The sequence below is a fragment of the Mirounga leonina genome, unplaced genomic scaffold, assembly GCF_011800145.1.
Source record: "Mirounga leonina isolate KUSES-001 unplaced genomic scaffold, KU_Mleo_1.0 Mir_166, whole genome shotgun sequence".
NCBI classification, from domain to species: Eukaryota; Metazoa; Chordata; class Mammalia; order Carnivora; family Phocidae; genus Mirounga; species Mirounga leonina.
This window is the reverse complement of record NW_023270418.1, coordinates 30,775,752-30,798,247: the sequence shown is the minus strand read 5'-3', so window position 1 is coordinate 30,798,247 and position 22,496 is coordinate 30,775,752. Positions and strand designations below refer to the sequence as shown.

General features: G+C 62.6%; 1 protein-coding gene across 1 annotated transcript; it reads left to right on the top strand.

The window, feature by feature from the left end:
• Positions 1-3,911: 3,911 nt before the first annotated feature.
• Positions 3,912-22,011, top strand: CDC42BPG (CDC42 binding protein kinase gamma). Its single transcript, XM_035013167.1, has 37 exons — positions 3,912-4,172; positions 6,816-6,907; positions 6,988-7,071; positions 7,442-7,537; positions 7,841-7,989; positions 8,534-8,627; positions 8,842-9,042; positions 9,170-9,418; positions 9,849-9,928; positions 10,718-10,815; positions 10,905-10,985; positions 11,275-11,363; positions 11,469-11,648; positions 11,958-12,050; positions 12,192-12,313; positions 12,390-12,462; positions 12,696-12,802; positions 12,891-13,005; positions 13,225-13,373; positions 13,450-13,538; positions 13,830-13,882; positions 13,976-14,074; positions 14,163-14,222; positions 14,506-14,611; positions 14,844-14,977; positions 15,082-15,221; positions 15,313-15,394; positions 16,123-16,339; positions 16,930-16,992; positions 17,106-17,705; positions 18,920-19,017; positions 19,098-19,182; positions 19,309-19,429; positions 19,551-19,668; positions 19,874-19,997; positions 20,128-20,213; positions 21,248-22,011. The coding sequence occupies exons 1-37, from the start codon at positions 4,013-4,015 to the stop codon at positions 21,302-21,304; spliced, it is 4,644 nt and encodes a 1,547-aa protein (XP_034869058.1). The 5' UTR covers positions 3,912-4,012; the 3' UTR covers positions 21,305-22,011.
• Positions 22,012-22,496: the final 485 nt, after the last annotated feature.

Below are 22,496 nucleotides of genomic sequence, written 5' to 3'. Positions count from 1 at the left end.
ATAAAACCCGAGTGCCTGAGTAGCAGGACACAGGGAACCCCCCCGACTTACCACCCCCCCTCAACCCCACACTCTAACTAGACAAACAAGCGCCAGCAGCCGTTGGTGGCCATCCTGCGGACCATTTGCCTCTCACGCCTGAGCTGGGCAGTTCTCCCTTGTGCACAGAGACAAGCGGCCCAGAGACAGAGGAAGTGACTTGCCCAAAGCCAATGCCTGGTCAACAGTAGGCAGGGCAGGATGAGGCCGCAGCCAGCCTCTCGGTTTTCCCTGGCTCTCTGGGGCAGGAGTGGGTCACTGCTTCTGCTGTGGCCAAGGGCAAGGGCAGCCTGGCACCCTAGTTAGCCCTGCAGGACCATCTGCTGAGAGTGGCTTCCGGAGCAGGGCTGGGAGGGGCTCAGCCTCAGCCACTGGGCCTGCATCTTGCTCGACCTTGGGGGAAAGGGGAGCCACAGACCAGGCTGGGGAGGCTTAAGATGTGGCCGTGGATGCAAGAGACCCTGGAGCCTGGCTTGTTTCTGGTCCCCTCATAGACCCAGAGGTCTATGGTCTGGGGGCGGGAGAAGCTGAGTGCCCTGTCACTCACTTGGGGCCCCCCTATCGGGGCTGGCCTCTCTCCCCTGCTAGGCCTGGGTCTCGCCATCTAAGGACCTTGGCAGAAGTCTATGTCAAGTCCACTGTGAACTATGTCCTCGAGGACCATGTCCTCGCCCCTGTCCCCAGCATCTGGGCACGACACGCTGCCCTCCTGCTGCCAGGTACTGGTGGACACCTGCAGCCTGGGTCAGGATGCAAGCTGGCACTGCCCACCTCCCACCTCCCCAGCCTCAAGGTATTATTCTATTAAGAGAAGGAAATAATAACCCCCTCCTCCCGAAGATAACAGATCTGCAGTCACTTTGAAATGCTCAGAAGCACAGTAGGAATGGAATGTAAGGTGTTATCCAGGTGATCTGCTCCCCACAGGGCTGGATGAGAGATGGTGCTGGCACCTCAATACCAAAGGGACTCAGAGTGGGGAAGAGGTTATGAGGGGAGCAGGTGTCCCTGCAGCTGGGTGGGCCTCCCACAAGCAGTCACCAAGAGGGCAGTGGGGAAGAGGGAGGTGGTGGAGGTCTCCTGCTCAGACCCACCCGCTGAACACCCACCGGCCTGGGCCAGGAGCCTCGTCCCACACAGGGCGCCCTGGGGCAAGGACCTGTGGCCCTACAGGTCTGGCTCACACACGCTCAGAGAACAGATCTGCTGAGGCAAAGCAGCGCTGCGTGCAAGAACTTTCTGCCCTCAGGGCTGGAGGACCGGCGGCTTGTGGAGGCTGGAGCAGAAGTTCAGGCACCGACTGAGTCCTGAGGGGCTTTCTGACCTTGAGGCCGCACAGGAGTGGGCAGGGCGCCCAACCCCCTTTACAGACAAGGAAACTGAGGCTTGGAACAAGGATGTGACAAAAACGAATACAGGGGGCACCTGGGTGGCTCAGTCATTAAGCGTCTGCCTTCGGCTCAGGTCATGATCCCAGGGTCCTGGGATCGAGCCCCGCATCGGGCTCCCTGCTCCGCGGGAAGCCTGCTTCTCCCTCTCCCACTCCCCCTGCTTGTGTTCCCTCTCCTACTGTCTCTCTCTCTCTCTGTGTCAAATAAATAAACAAAAAATCTTTAATTAAAAAAAAAAAAACCCAAACAAATACAGGACCAAATAGAATCAAGTACCGGATGGGTGGGGAGTGCCAAGCGCCAGTCCCTTCTCAGCCCAAGCAGACCTCAGCAGTACTCAGCTTTTGCTGCCTGTGACTCAGTTTCCTTTCTGCCGTCCTATGTGGAGATGGCATCTTTTTTTTTTTTTTAAGATTTTATTTATTTTTGCGAGAGAGAGAGAGAGAGAGAGAGAGAGAGAGGGTGAGAACACAAGAGGGGGAGGGAGGGGCAGAGGGAGAAGCAGACTCTCCATTGAGCAAGGAGCCTGATGTGGGACTCGATCCCAGGACCCTGAGATCACGACCTGAGCCGAAGGCAGACGCTTAACCAACTGAGCCACCCAAGCGCGAATCTTTTTTTCTTTTTAAGATTTTTAATTTTCTTAAGTAACCTCTATACCCTGGGGCTTGAACTTAAAACCCCAAGATCAAGAGACCCCGGCTCTATGGACTGATTCAGCCAGGGGCTTGTGTTGTGATGGTTTTTAGAGGGAGCCCCCAGTAAAAGGCAGGAATTTCAGGCATTCAGGTCACCATAAGGTGGGCTGAGTCAGCCAGGTCCCCCTGTGGGGATGGAGTCTTCTCAGCAAGAGGATAGCCTTGTCTGAGAATGGCATTCAGAGAGGCTAGGGACTTGCCAGAGGTCGCACTTGGAGTGATCCAGGACCCAGAGGCCTCACTGGTTGGCCCGTGACTGCTGACCCCTGCGGGCTGTGGCGGGCCGGGGGGCAGGGAATCAGGGTGGCCAAGAGGGGCAGTGAGGAATGGCCCATCTTCCCACCCAGGACACCTTCCCTACCCTAGAGTTCCTTAGGAGATGGGCACTTGAACTTGGCCTGAGCACCTGGCCCTCCTCTGGTCTCTGGCGCCCCCCTGTGGCCTGTAGTGGGGGGAATCTTCCTGTGGGCCCCACCCCAGCCCTGCCCCATTAGGAGGACCCAGAATGCTTCAGGTGAGAGCGCACCAGAACTCCTGCCCCCACTCCCTGCCAGGAGTGAGTGAGACAGCCTGACTCCATTTCCCCACTTGGCTGAGGGTGGGCACAGGGAAGCCACAGGGCAGGGCTCAGAGGACAGCAAATTGGAGGCCTGACAGAAAGTCCCCTGAGTACTGCCAGGGAGGCTCAGCTCAGCTCCGCAGACATTCACAGAGCGCCTCCTCCGCCAACGCTGGCAATGACTCTGTCCGGACTCAGGGAGGTCCCCGTCTGAGGGGGCAGGCAAAACCCCAAAGAGATCTTTTAATGGAAGAATTTGTTGTCTAAAGCCACTAAAATGCCCCACCCTTTGTTCCCTCCTCTTGGACAGACCCACAGTCCCATGGCGTCCGGTCCAGCCCAGCTGTCTCCAGCTGGGCAGAAATCAGAAATGCCACTGGATAGAATCAGTACCTCCACTCGCCCACCTCCTCCAGCCCAGCTTCCACCTCTCCTTGGTTCTCATGTTCCAGGCCGGCCGCAGGCCTTGCTCCCGCCTAGGCTTGAAAAGCCTGTGGTGGAGTTGCCAGCCCAGCCCCACTCCAGGGTCTAGCTGCGGGGCCTCCTCACCCTCAGCCTCTCCATTCACCTTCGTCCTTCTCAAGCCTCAGTGTGTCCATCTGCCAAATGGGTGTAACCATCCCCGCCTCACCTACCTCTCTCCCAAGTCGGCTGTAACGATACAAATAAAATGAAATCTGAAACTACCGAGGTTCTCCCCGCCAGCCCTTGGGAGTGGGGTGGGGGGGTGCCAAGCGCGGCGGGCATCCCGGGGAGAGAGGGGACTACAACTCCCATCCGGCTCCGGGGCCGCGGGCGTCTCCAGCCCCCTCTCCCTGACCTGAGGGAGAGGCAGTCGCTGTCCCAGGGCGGGCGAGGGAAGCCGAACTGCCCCGGGCATCCCCTACCTAGGTTAGGGGTCGGCGAAGGGCCGGGTACGGCTGGGTCTGGGGCCGCGCGGAAATCCAGGCAACCTTCCCGGGCCCCTACGGGAAGACCCCCTTGTCCAGCCCAGCCAGGAGTTTACTGTTCGGGGCCCGCCCCCCCACTTCCTGGCCCAGCGTTGTCTCCGCCCCCGCGCGCCTCCGCCCTCCCACCTTCACCTCCAGTCGCGTCTCCCATTGGCCGGCGCTCACCTGCCCGTCCGTCGAGGGGCGGGGCAGAGGGCGGGGCGCGGCGCCCAGGTGTGGGCGCGCAGGCGGCTGCCGAGGAAGGTGACAGCGGGGAGGGCGGGAGGGGTGGGGGGAGGACTCGCGGACGACCCGCGGACCGACAGACGGACGGGCCGACGGGCGGGCATGCGGGAGGCCCGGCTCTAGCCCGGGCGCGGGGCTCCGGCCGCAGCCATGGAGCGGCGGCTGCGCGCGCTGGAGCGGCTGGCGCGGGGCGAGGCCGGCGGTGGCCCCGGGCTCGACGGCCTCCTGGATCTGCTGCTGGGGCTGCACCACGAGCTCAGCAGCGCCCCCCTCCGGCGGGAGCGCAACGTGGCGCAGTTCCTGAGCTGGGGTGAGTGACCCGGGCGGGACCGAGGTGGGGCCGAGGTGGGGCGGCCCGAGGGACACCGCGCCGGGACCCTCTCCCCCCCGCGCCCTGCGCCCACAGACCCTCCCGCAGGGAGCGGCACCCCCACGGGCTCCCCGCGCGGAGCCCGCACCGGCCCTGATTCGTGCCCCCCGACCCCTTGGGCCCTCTCAATTAGCTGCACACCTTATCCTGCCTCAGACTCACACACACACACTCCTTCCCGCGCACAGAAGCTGGCGCGCGTACACAACACACAACTTACACAGACACACAAGCTTGGTCCCAAGTATAGACTTCAGACTCAGGTACACAATACACGGGCTACAGAGTCACGTCAGGGGTTCCTCACTCACACATCATACTTCATGACCCTGGAGAACAAACAGGCACCCATGCAGACCCCTGTGTGTCTCCCGCACTGACACACGCGCTTTCTGTCTCCCCCATACCACACGGACACGCTGAGATAATCACAGCTCAAGGAGAGATCCGGGGAGCCCCACACTTCACCCTGAACACCACCCCAACCGCACTGGCTGTTACACACTTGCCTACTTCCACTCACAGATCCACAGGGATCGCACACTTGCAGACATTCACACACAGACACTTCCATCTCTCGGCACACAAGGCCACCCCAAACTGGACACAGGAACCAACCTCAGCCCCTTGCCCTGTGCAGGTCGCTGGCCAGGCTTCCTGAGGTCTATTCCCCAGGGCCGCGGAGGGGGGCTTGGCTGGAGGTGGGTCTGCACCCCTTCTGGTTGACTCCTCTGAGTCACCGGAAGTGGCTGACCTGGGGCAACCCTCGACCCAGTGCGGACACCGGCCCGGCATCAGCCGCAGGCCTCCTGCTTATGTCTGGCCAGGCCGTGGGGGGAGGGCACAGGGGCCTGGCCTGGAGGGTGGGGCGAGGCCGGTGTTTGCCCAGTGGGTGACTAGCGTTCCTGGCACTCCTTAGCTCTGGGCCGGCACGAGGCCTGGCCTGGCCTGGTTGGGGGCCTGCAAGACCTTCCAGTGAGCTAGCCCCCAGGCCAGCCCTGTCCTCCAGGGTGAGGGCAGCCAGGAAGCCCCTGCCTCCGGTGCCTGCCACGCTCCCTGGCACTTCTGCACCTTATTCATGTGTATCTGACCGTGTTGTCATCACCCGCTGTGACGCACACGCACACGTGTGTGTGTGTGTGTGTGTGTGTTTGCACACACATGTGCTCCTCCCTGCCAGCCTCTGGCGTCTCCGCCTGGGACCCCAGCATGGGGGCCTGTCTGTTGACATCTCCCGAGGTAACCGGCAGGGCAGTGACTCACTCAGCTCCTGCTCCAACTCGTCCCTGCTCCTGCCCAGAGCCCCCGTCCCCTGCGGCAAGGCCAGAGGACTGGGCAGCCTGTCCTGGGGACCGTGATCCTCCTGACTATGGCCCCTGGCTTTGGCTCCTGTCCGGCTGATGGGTAGCCACCTGGCCTCAGTTCCCCCTTGGAGGCCTTGGGCTGCTCCTCCCAGCCGCACGCACAGGCCTGGGAAGGAGACAATTAATTTCTGTAATGAAGTTTCCACACCACCCTTGCTGCGGGAGTTCTGCCCGATAAACCTGTGGAGCAGCTCTCTGTCCCACCCACAGACCCGCCCAGCTGGCAGGGAGTTTACCTGCTGGCAGGGGGAAACTGAGGCAGGGAGCCAGACTGCAGCTGCCCCCAACCTCCCACCCGTCATTCTTGCCTCCCTGAGTTTCCAGGCTCCAATTCCCTCCCCAGGCCTGTGGCTTCTCCGGGCCTGGAAAAGGCCTGGGAGTGGCTGGAGATGCCCCTCAAGGGAGTGTCAGGGACTGGGAGACGTGGAGGCTCTTGCTCAGATAAAAGCCAAGTCCAGAGAGGGAGGCAGGGCCTAGAGCTGTAGGGCTGGTCAGGCCTGGAGAAGATCTTGAGTGTTCGCTCCCTCAGGTGCCAGCATCAGGCACCAGGGAAAGGTTTTTTGGCTCCGTTTTTAAGTCTTGTGAGAATGTGGGCAGACCTATTTATGCCTGCAGACAGAAAAGGCCCCACATGGGGAGCACAAAGCCTGTCCTCCCGGAGCCCTGCGGGACCACTGTGTGACTTGTCCTCTGGGGCTGCCTCAGGCCTTGCTCCCAGCCAGGTACCTCTGTGCCTGTAGGGTCCCAAGACCAGGGCTCACAGCTCCCAGTGGCAGGGAAGCCTCTCTGGGGACAAGGAATGTTGTCCGTCCAGTTTCCCAAGACAGGCCCAGGCCTGGTCCTGCTAGGCGCCAAGAACTGTGAGCTGAGGGTGGGAACGGTATCCCCTTCCTCCTCAGGGTGACCTGGTCAGCCAGGGTCAACCCCAGACTGGGAAGGACTACAAGTTCCATCAGCCCCTGGGACTGAGACCGCCTCGAGTCTGGGGACGTGGGTCCAGGGAACCATGGATTTCAGGAGGTCTGGGGGTCAGGTGGTCAGCAAAGCCCAGACCCCACCTTCCGTGCTTCCTACTCTTAGCAACTTGACCAGAGGCCACCCCTGGGGAGGCCATCCCTGCTCTGGCCTCCTGGGGGTTGCAGCTTCTACTTTCCTCAGGCAAGAGAGGGAGCCAGGGCCCTCCCTGTGGGTTCCCTGAGCCCTACTCTGTGCCCCTCAGCCAGCCCCTTCGTAGCGAAGGTAAAAGAGCTGAGGCTGCAGAGAGATGACTTCGAGATCTTGAAGGTGATCGGCCGAGGGGCCTTCGGGGAGGTGAGCAAAAGGCATGGGGTAGGTGGGAAGATGGGGTTCGCACCTGGGCAGAGCTGACCCCGGTGCTCCTATGGCCTCAGGTCGCCGTGGTGAGGCAGAGGGACAGTGGGCAGATTTTTGCCATGAAAATGCTGCACAAGTGGGAGATGCTCAAGAGGGCCGAGGTCAGTTTGGGGTCCGATGGGACTTGGGCACCCTACCAAGGGACAGGGGGCAGGTTGTGCTGCCACTGGGGCATACAGGGCATTCCGGGGAAGGGGCAGGAGAGGCTGCTGAGCCTGCAGAGGACCCACCCCAACAACTGCCAACCTCCCCCATTGCTTCCCCACGATAAGCCTTTCTTAGAAGCTAGCGTAGTTCCCATTTTCCTTATGATAACACTGAGGCCCAGAGCCAGAGAGCACAGGCTCTGGCTTACACAGGCAACCTCAGTCCCAGCTCCTAGATTTACTTATTCTTCATCCCGTGAGCTGGGGAGGAGGGTTTCCTGGGCCCTGATCCCATCCTTCCCCTTCCTCCCCAAACCTGCTGCAGACTGCCTGTTTCCAGGAGGAGCGGGATGTTCTGGTGAAGGGGGACAGCCGCTGGGTGACTGCTCTGCATTATGCCTTCCAAGATGACGAGTACCTGGTGAGGAGACTCGGCAAGGTTGGAGGGTGTTGCCTGGGGACAAAGGAGATGCTGGGTCTGAGGAGAGAGAGACCCCTCCTATGGGAACCACGAGGCTTCCACTCCCCACCAGCTGCTGGGCCTGGAGCCCTTGCCTGAGCTCTGGCTGGAAGCTGGCGACCCTAGAGCTGCTGGGAGACATTCTCGCCTTCCCAGAACCCCTCAGAACCATGGGGAGGTGGGCAGGAGGCAGGGCCCTGGGACAGGTACCCCCCTACCCTCCCCGTCTGATTCTTGCCCACCCCCCCTTCCACCACCATCCAGTACCTGGTGATGGACTACTATGCTGGTGGGGACCTCCTCACTCTGCTGAGCCGCTTTGAGGACCGCCTCCCACCCGAGCTGGCTCAGTTCTACCTGGCTGAGATGGTGCTGGCCATCCACTCTTTGCACCAGCTGGGCTACGTCCACAGGTAGGGCCCGCAACCCACCTGCTGACTGCCCTGGGGACAGCTGACAGTTGCTGAGCACCCACCACATGCCACGCCCTATGCTGGGTGCTTCGTATACACGATGCCTTTGAATCCTCATGCTAAAAACCTTATGTGATCGGGATTGCCCTTGTCCCCACTTTACAGGTGAGAAAGTCAGGGCTTAGCCTAGGTAAGCACCTGGCTTGAGGTGACTCAGCTAGCAGTTTGCACCTGGGAAGTCTGACTCCTGTGTAACCCCCGGCGTGCCCTGCTGCCTCCAAAGATCATCCTTACGGGTCGCTTTTCCCAATCTAACCACCTTCTTCCTTCTTGAGAGCCAGGAGGCCTTGCCACCAGCCTCCACCCCCCGCCACCGGCCCCCCGCCATATGCATGCACACACATTGTTCTTGTGTGCTCACGGGAATACGTGTGAGCAGATACGTGCTGGTGTTTGCGTGTGCCCATGTACTCACATCCAGGCAGGTGCCTGAACACACACCTACACCCGTGGGTCAAGCCCCTCTTCCCCTGCGCTCCTCCAGGGATGTCAAGCCAGACAATGTCCTGCTGGACATGAACGGTCACATCCGCTTGGCTGACTTCGGCTCATGCCTCCGTCTCAACAACAGTGGTATGGTAAGGCCCCAGGGTGAGGGCAGGGGCACCCGGCCCGGAGAGCTCCCAGGGGAAGGAGGGACTGAGTCGAGGCCCCAGGTGGGGTCAGCAGGCTGGCTAAGCCTGAGGGAGGGGGGGTGTCAGGGCCAGACCGGGGGCTCTGGTGAGGGGCCATCAGGCCTAGCCAAGCCCAAGGCTGTCCTCATGGCGTCCTCACCGCCCCCCCACCAACCAGGTGGATTCGTCAGTGGCAGTAGGGACACCGGACTACATCTCCCCCGAGATCCTGCAGGCCATGGAGGAAGGCAAAGGCCACTACGGCCCACAGTGTGACTGGTGGTCCCTGGGCGTCTGTGCCTACGAGCTGCTCTTCGGGGAGACGCCCTTCTATGCTGAATCCCTGGTGGAAACCTACGGCAAGATCATGAACCATGAGGTCTGGCTGCCAGGCTCTGGGGCTCTGGGAGGGCAGCAGGAGTCCTGAGCCCCCACGGCCGGACAGCCGCAGATGGGGGTGGGGTCCTGGGTGCCCACCTGCACCCCTCCCTCCCCCTGGCCCGCAGGACCATCTGCAGTTTCCCTCAGACGTGCCTGACGTGCCGGCCACTGCCCGGGACCTGATCCGCCAGCTGCTGTGCCGCCAGGAGGGGCGGCTGGGTCGTGGGGGGCTGGACGACTTCCGGAACCACCCCTTCTTTGAAGGCGTGGACTGGGAGCGACTGGCAACCAGCACCGCCCCCTACATCCCTGAGCTTCGTGGGCCCATGGACACCTCCAACTTCGATGTGGACGACGACACCCTCAACCATCCGGTGAGTAGTGGGTCCCACTGCCTTGACCCTTGCTGGCTGTGGGAACCCCCCAGAAGTTCTCCAGAGCAGCTGCTGGGTGGAGGATGAGGCCCTCGCACTCCAGAGGCTCACGGGCATTATGGTTCACCTGAGCGGGTTTACCTGTACCGCGGTGGGTTTTAACGGATGGAGGTCCTCGGACCTCAAGTATCATCCTGTTAACCAGAGGTCTTGTAAGGAAGAAGACCCTAGCAGCGCCTGGGAGGCCGTGGCCATAAGGACTTGTGGGAGTCGTGGTCTGTTTAGGTGGGGGCCACGTCACCCTCCTCGGTTCCCTCTGAGCAGGAGGAGGTCGGCACTCCCAGTCCCAGGGGAGTCTCCTGGGTCTTGAGCCTCAGCCTGGAGCCAGGCCTGCCTGTTGAGAGTGACACTCCTTCCCCTCCTTCTGCAGGGGACCCTCCCACCACCCTCCCACGGAGCCTTCTCTGGCCACCACCTGCCATTCGTGGGCTTCACCTACACCTCGGGCAGGTGAGTCTCGTCCTCACATACCTAGAGGGAGGCCTGGCCTGGAGTACACTGGGCACGTGGCCTGCTGGGACCCCGGGAAAGAGGCTGAATGGCCTACCTGGTGCCTGCCTGTGACAGGTGGTCCGGGAGTGTGCTCGGAGCCCTCGGGAAGACACCTCCCCCGTCCTCAGATTCTGGTGGAGCCCTGCCTATGCCCCCATGGGTCCTATCCCAGCATCTGCCCCTTAGAGGACCCTCCATGCAGGCTGAGAATGTCCTGGACTTAGAACTAGAGGCCTAGAGTTAGACGGGCCCCTCCAAGTCCCTGAGCTGCGCTTTATGCCTCTTTATGCCGATTTTACACTGGGTCGGGTGATCTAGTTCTTTCGAGGGGCTGGCCTGAGACTGCGCTGAGAAGGCACTCTGATGTGCAAGCAAAGGCGTCTGACCCGCACTCCAAGCGCCACTGTGTGCTGGGCATGGGGCCAGCTGGCCCAAATCTCCCCGTCCTCGTGCCAGTCCCTGGAAGAGGGCCTGTGAGGAAACTGAGGTGTTCCTCAGATATGTTAGGTGACTGTTCAAAAGGGCCAGGGCTGGGGCTTGAACCTGGGTCTGGGGGACCTTGGGGCGCAGCCCTGGGCTGGGGTCTCGTCCAGGCTGGTCTTTTTCTGCCGGCACGGAGCCCAGGGCTGGGTACAGAGCTGGCGGACAGAGGCTGTTTCTTGGGTGAACGGACGACTGGATGCGGGAGGATGGCGGGCTCTGCGGGGGAGGGTTTTCTGCCAGCATGGGTCGCCCTGCTGTCCCCAGCCCGAGCCCTGAGAGCAGCTCTGAGCAGCTGGCTGGCCTCGAGCAGCAGCTCCATTGTCTGGAGCAGGAGAAGATGGAGCTGAGCCGGAAGCTCCAAGGTACGGGCTCCCCAGCCGGGCCGGGGTGGGTCTGACCCGGGAGCTACTGCTGGACTAGCTACTCACCGACGGGTGCCCCCGCTCCGCAGAGGCCCTGCAGGTCTCCTCAGACCACCGGGAGCTGGAGCGCCTACGGAAGGAAGTGCAGACCCTACGGGGCAGGCTGTCAGGTATCCCGCCCCCCCGATGCCACCCCATGTCTCTCCCCCATGCTCACCCCAGAGGCTGAGCAGCTTTCCCCAGCACACCTGAGTCCAACCTGGATTCCAGTCCCGCCCCGACTCTGTACATGAGGTGTGATCTCAGGGAAGTATTTTAAACTTTCTGAACCTACGTGTAGAAAAATGGGCCAAGGAGACCCACTTCCGGGGCTGTGGTGGGGGTTCTGTGAGCCGCTGCATGCAGCATGTCTGGCTGAGGCCATCAGTACGTGTGGGCCTCAGTGACGATTCCTGGCAGAGACACCGAGGGACAGCAAGGCTCAGACGGAGGGTGGTAGCCTGGGCCAGGACTGCGACCTACGGCAGGAGCGAGACCGGCTCGTCCGGGTGAGGGTCTGGTGAGGTGCGGGGTGCGGCCCAGGGCTCCATGCTAAGGGGGTCCATGCCCTGACTCCAGGCCTTGCCCTTCCCCCCCCTTCTCGGGCTGCCCAGGAGCTGGCCGAGGCTCAGGCAGGGCTGCGGGGGCAGGCACAGGAGCTCCGCAGAGCCCAGAAGCGGCAGGAGGACCTGCTCCAGAGGCTGCAGGAGGCCCAGGAGAGAGAGGCGGCCACAGCCAGCCAGACCCAGGCCCTGAGCTCCCAGCTGGAGGAAGCCCAGAACAGCAGCAGAAGGGTGAGTGATGGGGGCGGGTGGGGACAGCGGCAGAGCCCTGCCCCTGTGGCCCCCCAGGGTGGTTGGAGGAAGCCTAGGGAGCTCAGGCCTCGGGGCTGGCAACGCCATGTGCCTGTGCGGCCCCACTGTGGCTGACCGAGGCCCGAGCCAGGGGATGTGTTTTGGCGGGGGGTGGGGGGTGGGGGCGCGGCTGGAGGTTCACTGCCTGCATTCCTGCTGTGGCCGGCAGGCCCCAGAGTCTGTGGCAAGGCGGGGGAGTGGCTCAGGGTGGACATGGTCAGCAGTGGCTGCCCCCACGCCTCGTCCCAGTTGCAGGCCCAGGTGGCCACCCTCTGCCGGGAGGTGACCCAGCTCCAGAGACAGAGGGAGCGAAGTCTCGAGAAGGAATCTTTCCGGGTCAAGGTAGTGAGGTCTTACCCTCTTCCAAGGGGCACTTCCCTTGGCCCAACCTACTCAGGGCCCTGAGGGCCCCACCTGGGTCCCTGGGAGGGGTGGGCCATAGCTCCTTAGGCCCCTGCCCTGACCCCTCTCTGTGTCCTCAAGACCATCCACACAGCCTCTGAAACCAATGGCACGGGGCTGCCTGAGGGCGGGCCTCAGGAAGCGCAGCTGAGGAAGGAGGTGGCTGCCCTGCGTGTGCAGCTGGAGCAGGCCCGGGGCCGCGGGTGAGTTGGGCTGCCGGGGTGGGGGACTGGAGGGGGGCCTGTGCTGGGAATCATCGAGTCATCCTCTCTTCCCCAGGCTGAGTGGGAAGGAGGAGGCTCTGTGCCAGCTACAGGAAGAGAACCGGCGGCTGAGCCTGGAGCAGGAGCGGGTGAGCACGGCGGATGGAGGGCGGACAGACTGACAGGCAGTGGGGCAGGGGTGGGGAGCTGGCCGGGTGGGTGGTCCGAGCTGCCAGGGTCCCAGAGCAGGCGGTCTCCCCAGCCCGGTAGCACCCACAGCTGGCAGGTGAGCTACGGTGGGTAAACTAGGGTGGACACAGATGGGGCTCCGGGGCGTGCAGGGGCCCCTGGGGACTGACCCTTCTTCCCGCCTGTCCCCCAGCTGGTGGAAGAGCTGGAGCGGGAGCAACAGAGCAAGCAGCAGCTGGAGGGCGAACGGCGGGAGACGGAGAGCAACTGGGAGGCCCAGATCGCGGATATCCTCAGCTGGTGGGGGCCAAGGGGCTAGTGGGGGAGGGGCTGGGCCCAGGCGGGGCCGAGGGTCCAGGCCAGGTACCTGAGCCCCCTTCCCAATCAGGGTGAATGATGAGAAGAGCTCAAGAGGCTACCTGCAGGCCCTGGCCACCAAGATGGCCGAGGAGCTGGAGTCCTTGCGGAACGTGGGCACCCAGACGCTCCCTCCCCGGCCGCTGGTGAGCCCCTACAAACACCCTGGGGGGTGGGCGTGCTAGGAGCCTCACTCGGCAGGCGGGGACACCGAGCTCATGGAAGATCAGTGACTTGCCTGAGCTCACAGCAGGTCAGTGGCCAGTCTAGGGCTTTGAGTCTGGCCAGGTGGCATGGAAGGCAGTGCGCTAGGGTGGAAGGGGCCTCTGAGGCAGCCCCTTATCTGGGTGCCCCCTGGCCACCAGGACCACCAGTGGAAGGCCCGGCGGCTGCAGAAGATGGAGGCCTCTGCCAGGCTGGAGCTGCAGTCGGCCCTGGAGGCCGAGATCCGGGCGAAGCAGAGCCTGCAGGAGCGGCTGACACAGATGCAGGAGGCCCAGCTGCAGGCCGAGAGGTGAGAGCACGGGCAGGCCCTGCAAAGGGGGCTCCGGACCTCTGCGGGGGGCTCTGACGAGCTCTCCCTCCCTCAGCCGCCTGCAGGAGGCCGAGAAGCAGAACCAGGGCCTGCAGCAGGAACTGGCTGCGCTGCGGGAGGGACTGGTGGCCCGCGGCGCAGGGGGTAAGTGCTCGTCTGCCTGCCTGTCTGGGAGCGAGGCCCCCGCTCAAGCTTCATGGGGACCAAGGGGGGCCCACGATGGCCTTACAGAGCTGTGGAGACAAGAGCTTGTTCCAGACTCTGCTGCTTACCCCACTGTTACCCGGCACTTACGGAGGCCACCACAGCCTGCAGTCATTGCTCCGTTTCACCAAGGTGGAAACTGAGGCTCCTGCTGGCCCCCAGTTCCTCAGGAACGAGTGTTAGGGCTGGGCCAGGGACCCACCTCCAGTGACCTGTGCTCTCTGTTTGCAGACACTAAGCCCTCGAACTCCCTGATTCCCTTCCTGTCCCTCCGGAGCTCAGAGGTAAGAACTGTGCGCGCAGGCTGGTTGGGAGGAGTCCTGAGGAGAAGCACAGGGGCCTTGACTCCCCCCACCCCGCCCCATCTCACTCCCCAGAAGGATTCCGCCAAGGACCCTGGCCTCTCAGGGGAGGCCCCGAGGCCTGGTGTGGAGCCAGAGCTGAGGCCAGAGGGCCGCCGCAGCCTGCGCCTGGGGGTGAGGACAGGCGGGAGTCCCGCGTCTGGGGGGCTGGGCCCCACCGGCTGCCTGTGCCCTCCTCACCTGTTTGCTTGCCTACCCCCAGGCCGTGCTCCCCAAAGCACCTGCTGCTCCCACCGCCCCTGCAGAAGGTCCTCCTGTAAAGGTCAGCACCTGGAGGGGTGGAGCAGGCTGGGGGCACCAAGCCATTCTGCCAGGCCTCCAAGGACCTGCTTGGGTCCCTCCATGGGCATGATGGCTGGCAGAGCCCACGGGGGACGGTGGCAGTGAGTTGGAGTGCTGTGACAGACTCGCTGGGGCTGGGTTCACAACGCCACGGGCCCATTCCCCCATCGCACCTGACCCCTCAGGCTGGCCTCGGGGGTGGGATGCAGGCCGCTGGGAGGCCACGGTCAGGCGAAGGTAACGGGCGTGTCCCACCTCCCCAGCCTGGCTCACACACGCTGCGGCCCCGGAGCTTCCCATCCCCTACCAAGTGTCTCCGCTGCACCTCGCTGATGCTGGGCCTGGGCCGCCAGGGCCTAGGCTGTGACGGTGAGGCCCCCACCCCACCTTCACGCCCCCCTCCCGTCCCTGGGTGGAAGGAATGAGACGGCCCTGATCTTGACACACCTCGACTTTCTGCAGCTCGTTTCCCGCTGCTCCATTTTGCTCTCTTGTTTTGATTCTTCTCACGTGATGGGGGAATTGGTGAGAGTTCAGAGTCCTGGTTCCGGGCTGTCCCCACCCAGCCTCACACCACCGGCTTCTCCTGCTTTCCCCACAGCCTGTGGCTACTTCTGTCACTCAGCGTGTGCCCCCCAGGCCCCGCCCTGCCCTGTGCCCCCTGACCTCCTCCACGCAGCCCTGGGAGTGCACCCCGAAACGGGCACGGGCACAGCCTACGAGGGCTTCCTGTCGGTGAGCGGTGGCTGGCCGGGGAGGAGGCGGGGGTGGCCAGTGCGGGCGAAGCCCAGAGCCCGGTGGGCCCTCCCATGCTTGCCTTACCCCCTGCCCCCCCGCAGGTGCCACGGCCCTCGGGTGTCCGGCGTGGCTGGCAGCGCGTGTTCGCGGCCCTCAGCGACTCCCGCCTGCTCCTGTTTGACGCCCCTGACCCACGGCTCAGCCCGGCCAGCGGGGCCCTGCTGCAGGCCCTGGATCTGAGGTGGGTGCCCGGCAGGGGCGAAGGGCTGCAGCGGTGGGGGGAGGCGGCCAGGGGCCCTGTGACCTCTGACCAACTCCATGGGCCTCTCCAGGGACCCCCAGTTCTCAGCCACCCCGGTCCTGGCCTCTGATGTTATCCACGCCCAGTCCAGGGACCTGCCCCGCATCTTCAGGGTGAGTGCCAGGCAGGCTGGGCCGGGCCACCTTCTGCCTCCACGCAGCCCTGCTCCAGCCACCCTCCTCTATGTCCTTCTCCGTGGCTGCCCCACCTCCGCGCCACCTCCACAAGGACAGCTATGGTAGCCTCCATCCCACAGTGCGGTTTGCTTTCTGTTTGTGAAGCTGGCCGTGTTCTGCTCATTTAGAACCCTTCTGTGGCTTCCCATCACCCTCGGTGCTCCTGACCGTGGCCTTGAGGCTTCACATTTCTGATCCTGTGGGTCTCCCCCGCCTCCCTCTGGAGCCTCTCTCTGCTCAGAACACGGCTCGCTTTCTCCAGTTCCAAAAGTGCCCTGTAACCACGGACCCTTCCCATCCTGTTTGCTCTGCTTGGCTCAGGCCGCCCCCGAGCCTCTCTCCAGCCTGGACCATTCCTGGTTACTCCACTCACCCCCTGGGCTCCAGCAGAAATGTCTCTTCCCCGGGGCGGTCATCTTTCACTGTCGGCCTGGGGCTGTGTGTTTCCACGATGCCCCGTCCCTCCCCGACCACGGCACTGGCTCTGGGCTCTGGCCTTGTTGGTGGGACAGTCTGACCGTCCTGTCTGGCGAATCACCTGCTGTAAGACAGCTTCTGGCCCTGCACCTGGCCGCTCACCTGGTGCCAAGAGGCATCGACCAGGGCGGAGGGAGGGGATGGCCGGCTGTCGGCCCACAGCCTGCAGCCTGGGTCCCTGCCCACAGGTGACAGCCTCCCAGCTGACCGTGCCCCCCGCCGTGTGCACCGTGCTGCTGCTGGCCGAGAGTGAGGCCGAGCGGGAGCGCTGGCTGCAGGTGCTGGGCGAGCTGCAGCGGCTGCTGCTGGACACGCGGCCAAGGCCAAGGCCGGTGTACACACTGAAGGAAGCCTATGACAATGGGCTGCCACTGCTGCCCCACGCGCTCTGCGCCGCTGTCATCGGTGAGCCGCATGCTGAGGGGCATTGCCCTGGGCGGGCTCCGGGGAGGAGTCTGGGCCTGTTGGGAGGGTCCCTGCCCAGTCCCTACAGCCACGAGCTGCGGACGCTCCGCATTACGGACGTCAGCCTCCCCTGGGCGTGGCTATGTGGGCAGCCTGAGCCGGGGGGCCGGGGGCTTGGCTCCTGCCACTCCATTTCTCTGTGCCTCAGTTTCTGCTCTTTCTCAAAGAATCTTAAGTGAGTGAAAAGAGCAAAGGCTTTTAGCAAGAGACGAATGAGGGCTCCCGTGCTGGCTTTCTTACTGGCAGCAGGGAGACCACAGGGGAGCCTCACCCCACCTCCTGTGGGGCTGCTGTGGTCGTCCAGGAGCCTGGCGCTCAGCGGGACCTCCATGAGGAAGTGAGGGAGCAGTGCCTCCTGGCTTCCCCGGGCAGCTGGCCGCGGCCCTGAGCCAGCCCCTGCCCTGGAGAGCTGGGATCGCCATCCCCATGTCCTCAGGAGAAACTGAGGCTCAGCAAGGACAGGCAAGCTGCCTCATCTCCGGCTGCCAGATGGGCTCCCTGACCCCTGATTCTCTTCCTCCCTCTACTAGACCAGGACCGGCTTGCCCTGGGCACCGAGGACGGGCTGTTTGTGATCCACCTGCATAGGAATGGTACATGCCAGGGTGGAGCTGGGTGGGGGCCAGCCCCAGGGGCCAGAGGAGGATGGGCATGGGGCTGTTCTTCACCCACCTGCTGGTGACCCTCCCCTTTGCCAACCCCGAAGACATCTTCCAGGTGGGCGAGTGCCGGCGGGTGCAGCGGCTGGCTGTGAGCCCCGCGGCGGGCCTTCTGGTCGTGCTGTGTGGCCGTGGCCCCAGCGTGCGCCTCTTCGCCCTGGCCAAGCTGGAGAGCGCGGAGGTGGTGGGTGCCAAGATCCCCGAGTCTCGAGGCTGCCAGGTGCTGGCAGCCGGGTGCATCCTGCAGGCCCGCACCCCCGTTCTCTGTGTAGCCGTCAAGCGCCAGGTGCTCTGCTACCAGCTGGGCCCAGGCCCGGGGCCCTGGCAGCGCCGCATCCGAGAGCTGCAGGCACCCGCACCTGTGCAGAGCCTGGGGCTGCTGGGCGACCGGCTGTGCGTGGGAGCCGCTGGTGCCTTCGCCCTCTACCCGCTGCTCAACGAGGCTGCGCCCTTAGCGCTAGGGGCCGGTCTGGTGCCCGAGGAGCTGCCACCGTCCCGCGGGGGCCTGGGCGAGGCGCTGGGCGCCGTGGAGCTCAGCCTTAGTGAGTTCCTGCTGCTCTTCACCACTGCGGGGGTCTATGTGGACAGCGCCGGCCGCAAGTCTCGCATCCACGAGTTGCTGTGGCCAGCAGTGCCCACAGGCTGGGGTAAGGCCTGCAGAGGGCCGGGCTGCGGAGGGTCCTCCTGCCTGACCAGCCCCTGCTCTGCCCTCAGTGGACTGCACCGGATCTTCCTCTCCCAGGCCTTTGCTCATGCTCTTCCCCCCACCTAAACTGTTCTTCCTGTACCAGGCAAACTCTTTTTTTTTCTTTTTTTTTAAGATTTTATTTATTTATTTGAGATAGAGAGAATGAGAGAGAGAGAGCACATGAGAGGGGGGAGGGTCAGAGGGAGAAGCAGACTCCCTGGCGAGCAGGGAGCCCGATGCGGGACTCGATCCCGGGACTCCAGGATCATGACCTGAGCCGAAGGCAGTCGCTTAACCAACTGAGCCACCCAGTCGCCCCCAGGCAAACTCTTAACCAAGTCCAGCTGCAGTGCCAGCTCAGAGCCTGGAGCTGGTAGGCTCTCCGCAAATGACCACCATGATTTCTGCCATTGTCATTACTGCTTTCATGCTCCCTGCCCTGCCTTCCCCCATTGCTGGTCCTTTGTTCCTTTTTGCTCCCCCACCTGTGTGTGCAGACCTCTGCCCTACTGCTCTTCGCACCTTCTTTTAATGACTGGTTTGGTACAGTGGGGGCCTACGGAATGGGCTGGGGCTGGTTTCTTCATCCCATCCTGCACCCAGCCCAGGGAAGCACACCTTAGGGGCTATGAATGTTTGGAGGAATGAATGATTGAATGAATGAATGAACAGGGCAGTGGGGGAGGTAACTGTGAGATGGCGTCCAAGCTAGAAGACAGGGACAGAGCTCCCTTCATAAGCAGTGGCTCTTCTGAGGTTGGGCCTGTGGGTTGGGTGTAGCAGAGACTTCGTCTGTAGGAGTTGGAATCAGACTGCCCAGGGCTAATTCCCAGCTCTCACTCACCACTGGGTGACCTTGGCCATTACTTAGCTCTGGGGTTCCATTCTGTCATCTGTAAGTTAGGGGTGATAAATACGACCTGCCCAGAGTTGTTTAAGAAGTGAAGGAGAAAACGTCTGCCAAGTGGTTGGAACTTTGCCTGGCATGCCAGATAGCGAGCGAGTGCTCCATGGCTGTCATCTCTGATTCCTTATGGACCTTGGGTGGGGCAACCTGGAGTCTTCAGAAGGACCTTCGGTTGGGCGTGGAAGTTACTGTAGGGAGGAGGACACGCGGCGGGGGTGTCCCCGCCCCCACAGAGGTGCCTGACATGCGGGTCTCCTGCCCCGCAGGTTATGCGGCCCCCTACCTGACAGTGTTCAGCGAGAACTCCATCGATGTGTTTGATGTAAGGAAAGCAGAATGGGTCCAGACGGTGCCACTCAAGAAGGTGAGGGCCTGCCCAGACCCCGGGCCCTGCACCGGGGTGCAGCCGGGGAGCACGGCTGACCTCTGTGCCTGCTGCCTCAGGTGCGACCCCTAAACCCGGAGGGCTCCCTGTTCCTCTTTGGCACGGAGAAGGTCCGCCTGACCTACCTCAGGAACCGGCTGGCAGGTGAGGACGTGCGTGTGCAAGCGAGTACGGGGTGTGTGCGTTCCCGTGTGCGTGTGTGACCCTGAGCTCCAGCGGACGGGCCCTGGGGACTGCGGAGCACCGTCCGGCTCTCTGCTGCTCCCACAGAGAAGGACGAGTTCGACATCCCCGACCTCACTGACAACAGCCGACGCCAGCTGTTCCGCACCAAGAGCAAGCGCCACTTCTTCTTCCGCGTGTCTGAGGAGCAGCGGCAGCAGCGGCGCAGGTGCGCGTGCGCGAAGCGGCCGCTGGGCGGGGCCTCCCAGGCTTGGGGGCGGGGCGTTTCGGGAGGGGGCCGGGGAGGTCTCTTGCGCCGCCCCTCCCCCCCATATTCCCTCCCCCCGCAGGGAGATGCTGAAGGACCCCTTTGTGCGCTCCAAGCTCATCTCACCGCCCACCAACTTCAACCACCTGGTGCACGTGGGCCCCACGGACGGGAAGCCCAGCGCCAGGGACCTGCCCCGGGTGAGTTCTCCAGGGCCAATCACAAGCCTCCCTAGTGAGGCTCAGCCAATCACCGGTCGTCCTGACGCGCTTGAGCCGATCGCAGCCCTCTGCTTACCTCGGACCCGGGACCCCAGCACGTCCAGGCTGGGGGCCCCACTGCGGTTCTTTTGCCCTGGGATGGTGCGCCGCCCGGTCCCAGCCCTTCTGCATTGTCCCCCAGCAGGCTCCAGAAGGGAAGGGCCGAGGTACCCGCGGCTCCGGCCCCCAGCGTCCGCATAGCTTCTCGGAGGCTTCGCGCCGCCCAGCCTCTGTGGGCAGCGACGGGCTCGCTGGAGACGCGGACGCCAGTAAGGACAGCCCCGCTGCTTCCACTGCCTCCAAGTCCCTCCCCAAAGTTTCCACCCCCTTTGGGCCCCTCATATTTAACCTTGGATTTTTGTGTCTCCCCCCCTCCCCCCCATCCTGCTCCTGGAGCAGTGAAGAGGAAGCCTTGGACATCTCTGTCCAGCGAGTCCGTGTCCTGCCCCCAGGGATCTCTGAGCCCCGCAGACTCCCTGATACAGGTGAGCTGATGGGGGTTTTCCCCTCCCGTGTAAAAGCACAGGTAGTTCTGTTCTGTGCTAGACCCTGTGCTGGGACCTGAAGCCAGAGAACAAGCTGAGCCCATCCCTGCCCTGGATCCTAAGAGAAGCAGACTTGTCCCCACAGTGGGCCCCAACAGGCCTGGAGGCAGGTCGGCCTAGGTGGGAATCTTGGCCCTGACTGTCCCAGGAGTGTGGCCCTGGGCGAGATGTCCAGCTTCTTTCACTTATAAATGAGGTTATTATTTGAGATTATTCTAGAAGTGGTAACCGTATGAGGTGGTGATGACTTCAGCGGGGTACCTGACACATGGGGAGAGTGCCACAGAAGAGCAACTCTTTAGAGGCCCAACCTGAGGTGGAAGGATCAGAGGAGAGTCCACTCTGGCTGGGGACGGGGAAGACATAAGAGGAGCTGGGAAGGCTCCCATTCACCCTCAGGCCACTTCTCCATTGCCACCCCCAGTGGAGCCGCACCAGGCCACTCAGAGCCCTGGGACTTGCCATATTCTTTCACACCTTCAGGCTCTTGCCCCTGACGTCCCCCCTGCTTTGAATGCCCTTTCATTAACATCCAGGCCACCTTCAAAGCTCTGCACTAATATCACCTTTTCCAAAGATCACCTGGTTGCCTGGCAGCCACCAGCCTCCCTAGGGCCCGTGCCCTTCCCTCCACCCCTCCTTGTCAGTCCTTCTGTGCTATGGTCTTCCTCCGATGCCAGTCCTCCTCCCTCAACTGTGGGCTCCCTGATAGCGAGGGTCAAGTTTGTCTTCTGCCTGCCTAGAGTAAAGCGTGTCTGTTGATCGAGGAAGAATAGAGTAAATGAACAAAGGGACTTTGATTTGGGCTCCAGGGTTGAGTAGGAGTTCCCAGGGTTTTTCTCCTGTAGGCCCACCCCCACCTCACATCTGGCCTCCTCGAAGGGCCTGGATGCAGGAGGTGATGGGTCCTGGGAAGGCCTCTGGGGGACACTGGTCTGGTAAGGAAAGAGTCCTTCCTTCTGTTTCCCCTCCAGGTGTCAGAACGGCCCCGGAGCCTCCCCCCAGCCCCTGAGTCAGAGGGGTCCCCTTGACACCCTCTGGCAGGGCCCACCCCGATCCCAGGACCGAGAGACAGAAACGAGCAAAGAGCTTGAGGAATGCCATGCTCCGGCTGGCCCGGGATGTGTGGAAATTCGGACTCAGGGAGGGCCTGGGTTGGAGAGCGCCTCGGAGGCTGGTCTGGGTACCCAGGACCTGGGGGCCCTGACTCCCAGCCCTTATCCTGCCTTTCCCCTCTGCTCCCAGCCCCTATCTGTGCTAGCTACTGGGAATAGAATGGGCCCCTTTCTGCGCTGGGGGCCCATCTGCCCTGGAGTCCAAGGGCGATTGTGCCAAAGCTCTCCTTTCCAGTGCCAAGCCTCAGAAGGCCTGCAAGCAAGAGTTGGGATGAGGGATGGAGAAGGACTGGGTCCCTGGGAACAATGTGGGGTCTCTTGGCTGTGGACTGTGTAGCCTCTAGGTGAGGCCAAGTTGGGGCATATCGCGGTCTCTGCTCAGGGTCAAGGTAGGAAAGACAGAGTCTGATCCAAAGGGAAGGAGAATGGGGCGCCTGGCTGGCTCAGTCAGTAGAGCATGTGACTCTTGATCTCAGGGTTGTGAGTTCAAGCCCCACGTTGGGTGTAGAGATTACTTAAAAAATAAAAAATATGTATATTTTTTTTTCAAAGGAAAGGAGGATAGACAAGGAGCAGGGAGGCTGTAAGTGAAGGAGGATGTGGGTGAAGGAAGTAGGAGAGGGAAGGGGAAGGAAAAGGAGTGGAAGAGGCAGGAGGGAAGAGGCATCCAGAGGAGGAGAGGGATAAAGGAGGAGCAGTGAAGAGGAGCAGAGAGCCGAGGGGGGCCGGGAGGAGAGCACTACTGATAGGGGCCTTTCTCTCTGGGGAGGAGCTTGGCAGGGTTGGGAACAGAGGGGCCCTGAGAACCAACTGACCTTGCATCTAATCCGCCCAGGGGGGAGATCATTCCTAGACAGGGACGGGATGGGGAGGGTATTTATAAAGGCTACTTGGTGGGAGATGGCACCTGATGGGGGCCGCTGGAGGGTCTCCAGGCACACTCTGGCCCCTCCCAGAAAGGGGTTGGTCCTTTTTCTCAAAGCTTCAACCACCTGTGTATTAGGGGATCATAGGGGGCGTTTTATTATTGGTCATAGTCATTATTATTGTTATTATATTACTATTTTTATTAAACTTTCCTCTACTGACAAGTTGGGGGCAAAATAAG

Excerpts from the sequence above, each read along its gene's own strand:
- CDC42BPG (XM_035013167.1), top strand. The coding sequence starts at position 4,013 with ATGGAGCGGCGGCTGCGCGCGCTGGAGCGGCTGGCGCGGGGCGAGGCC. Across the intron at positions 12,803-12,890 it reads ATCGCGGATATCCTCAGCTG|GGTGAATGATGAGAAGAGCT; the intron begins GTGGGGGCCAAG and ends CTTCCCAATCAG. Across the intron at positions 14,978-15,081 it reads CCTACGAGGGCTTCCTGTCG|GTGCCACGGCCCTCGGGTGT; the intron begins GTGAGCGGTGGC and ends GCCCCCCCGCAG.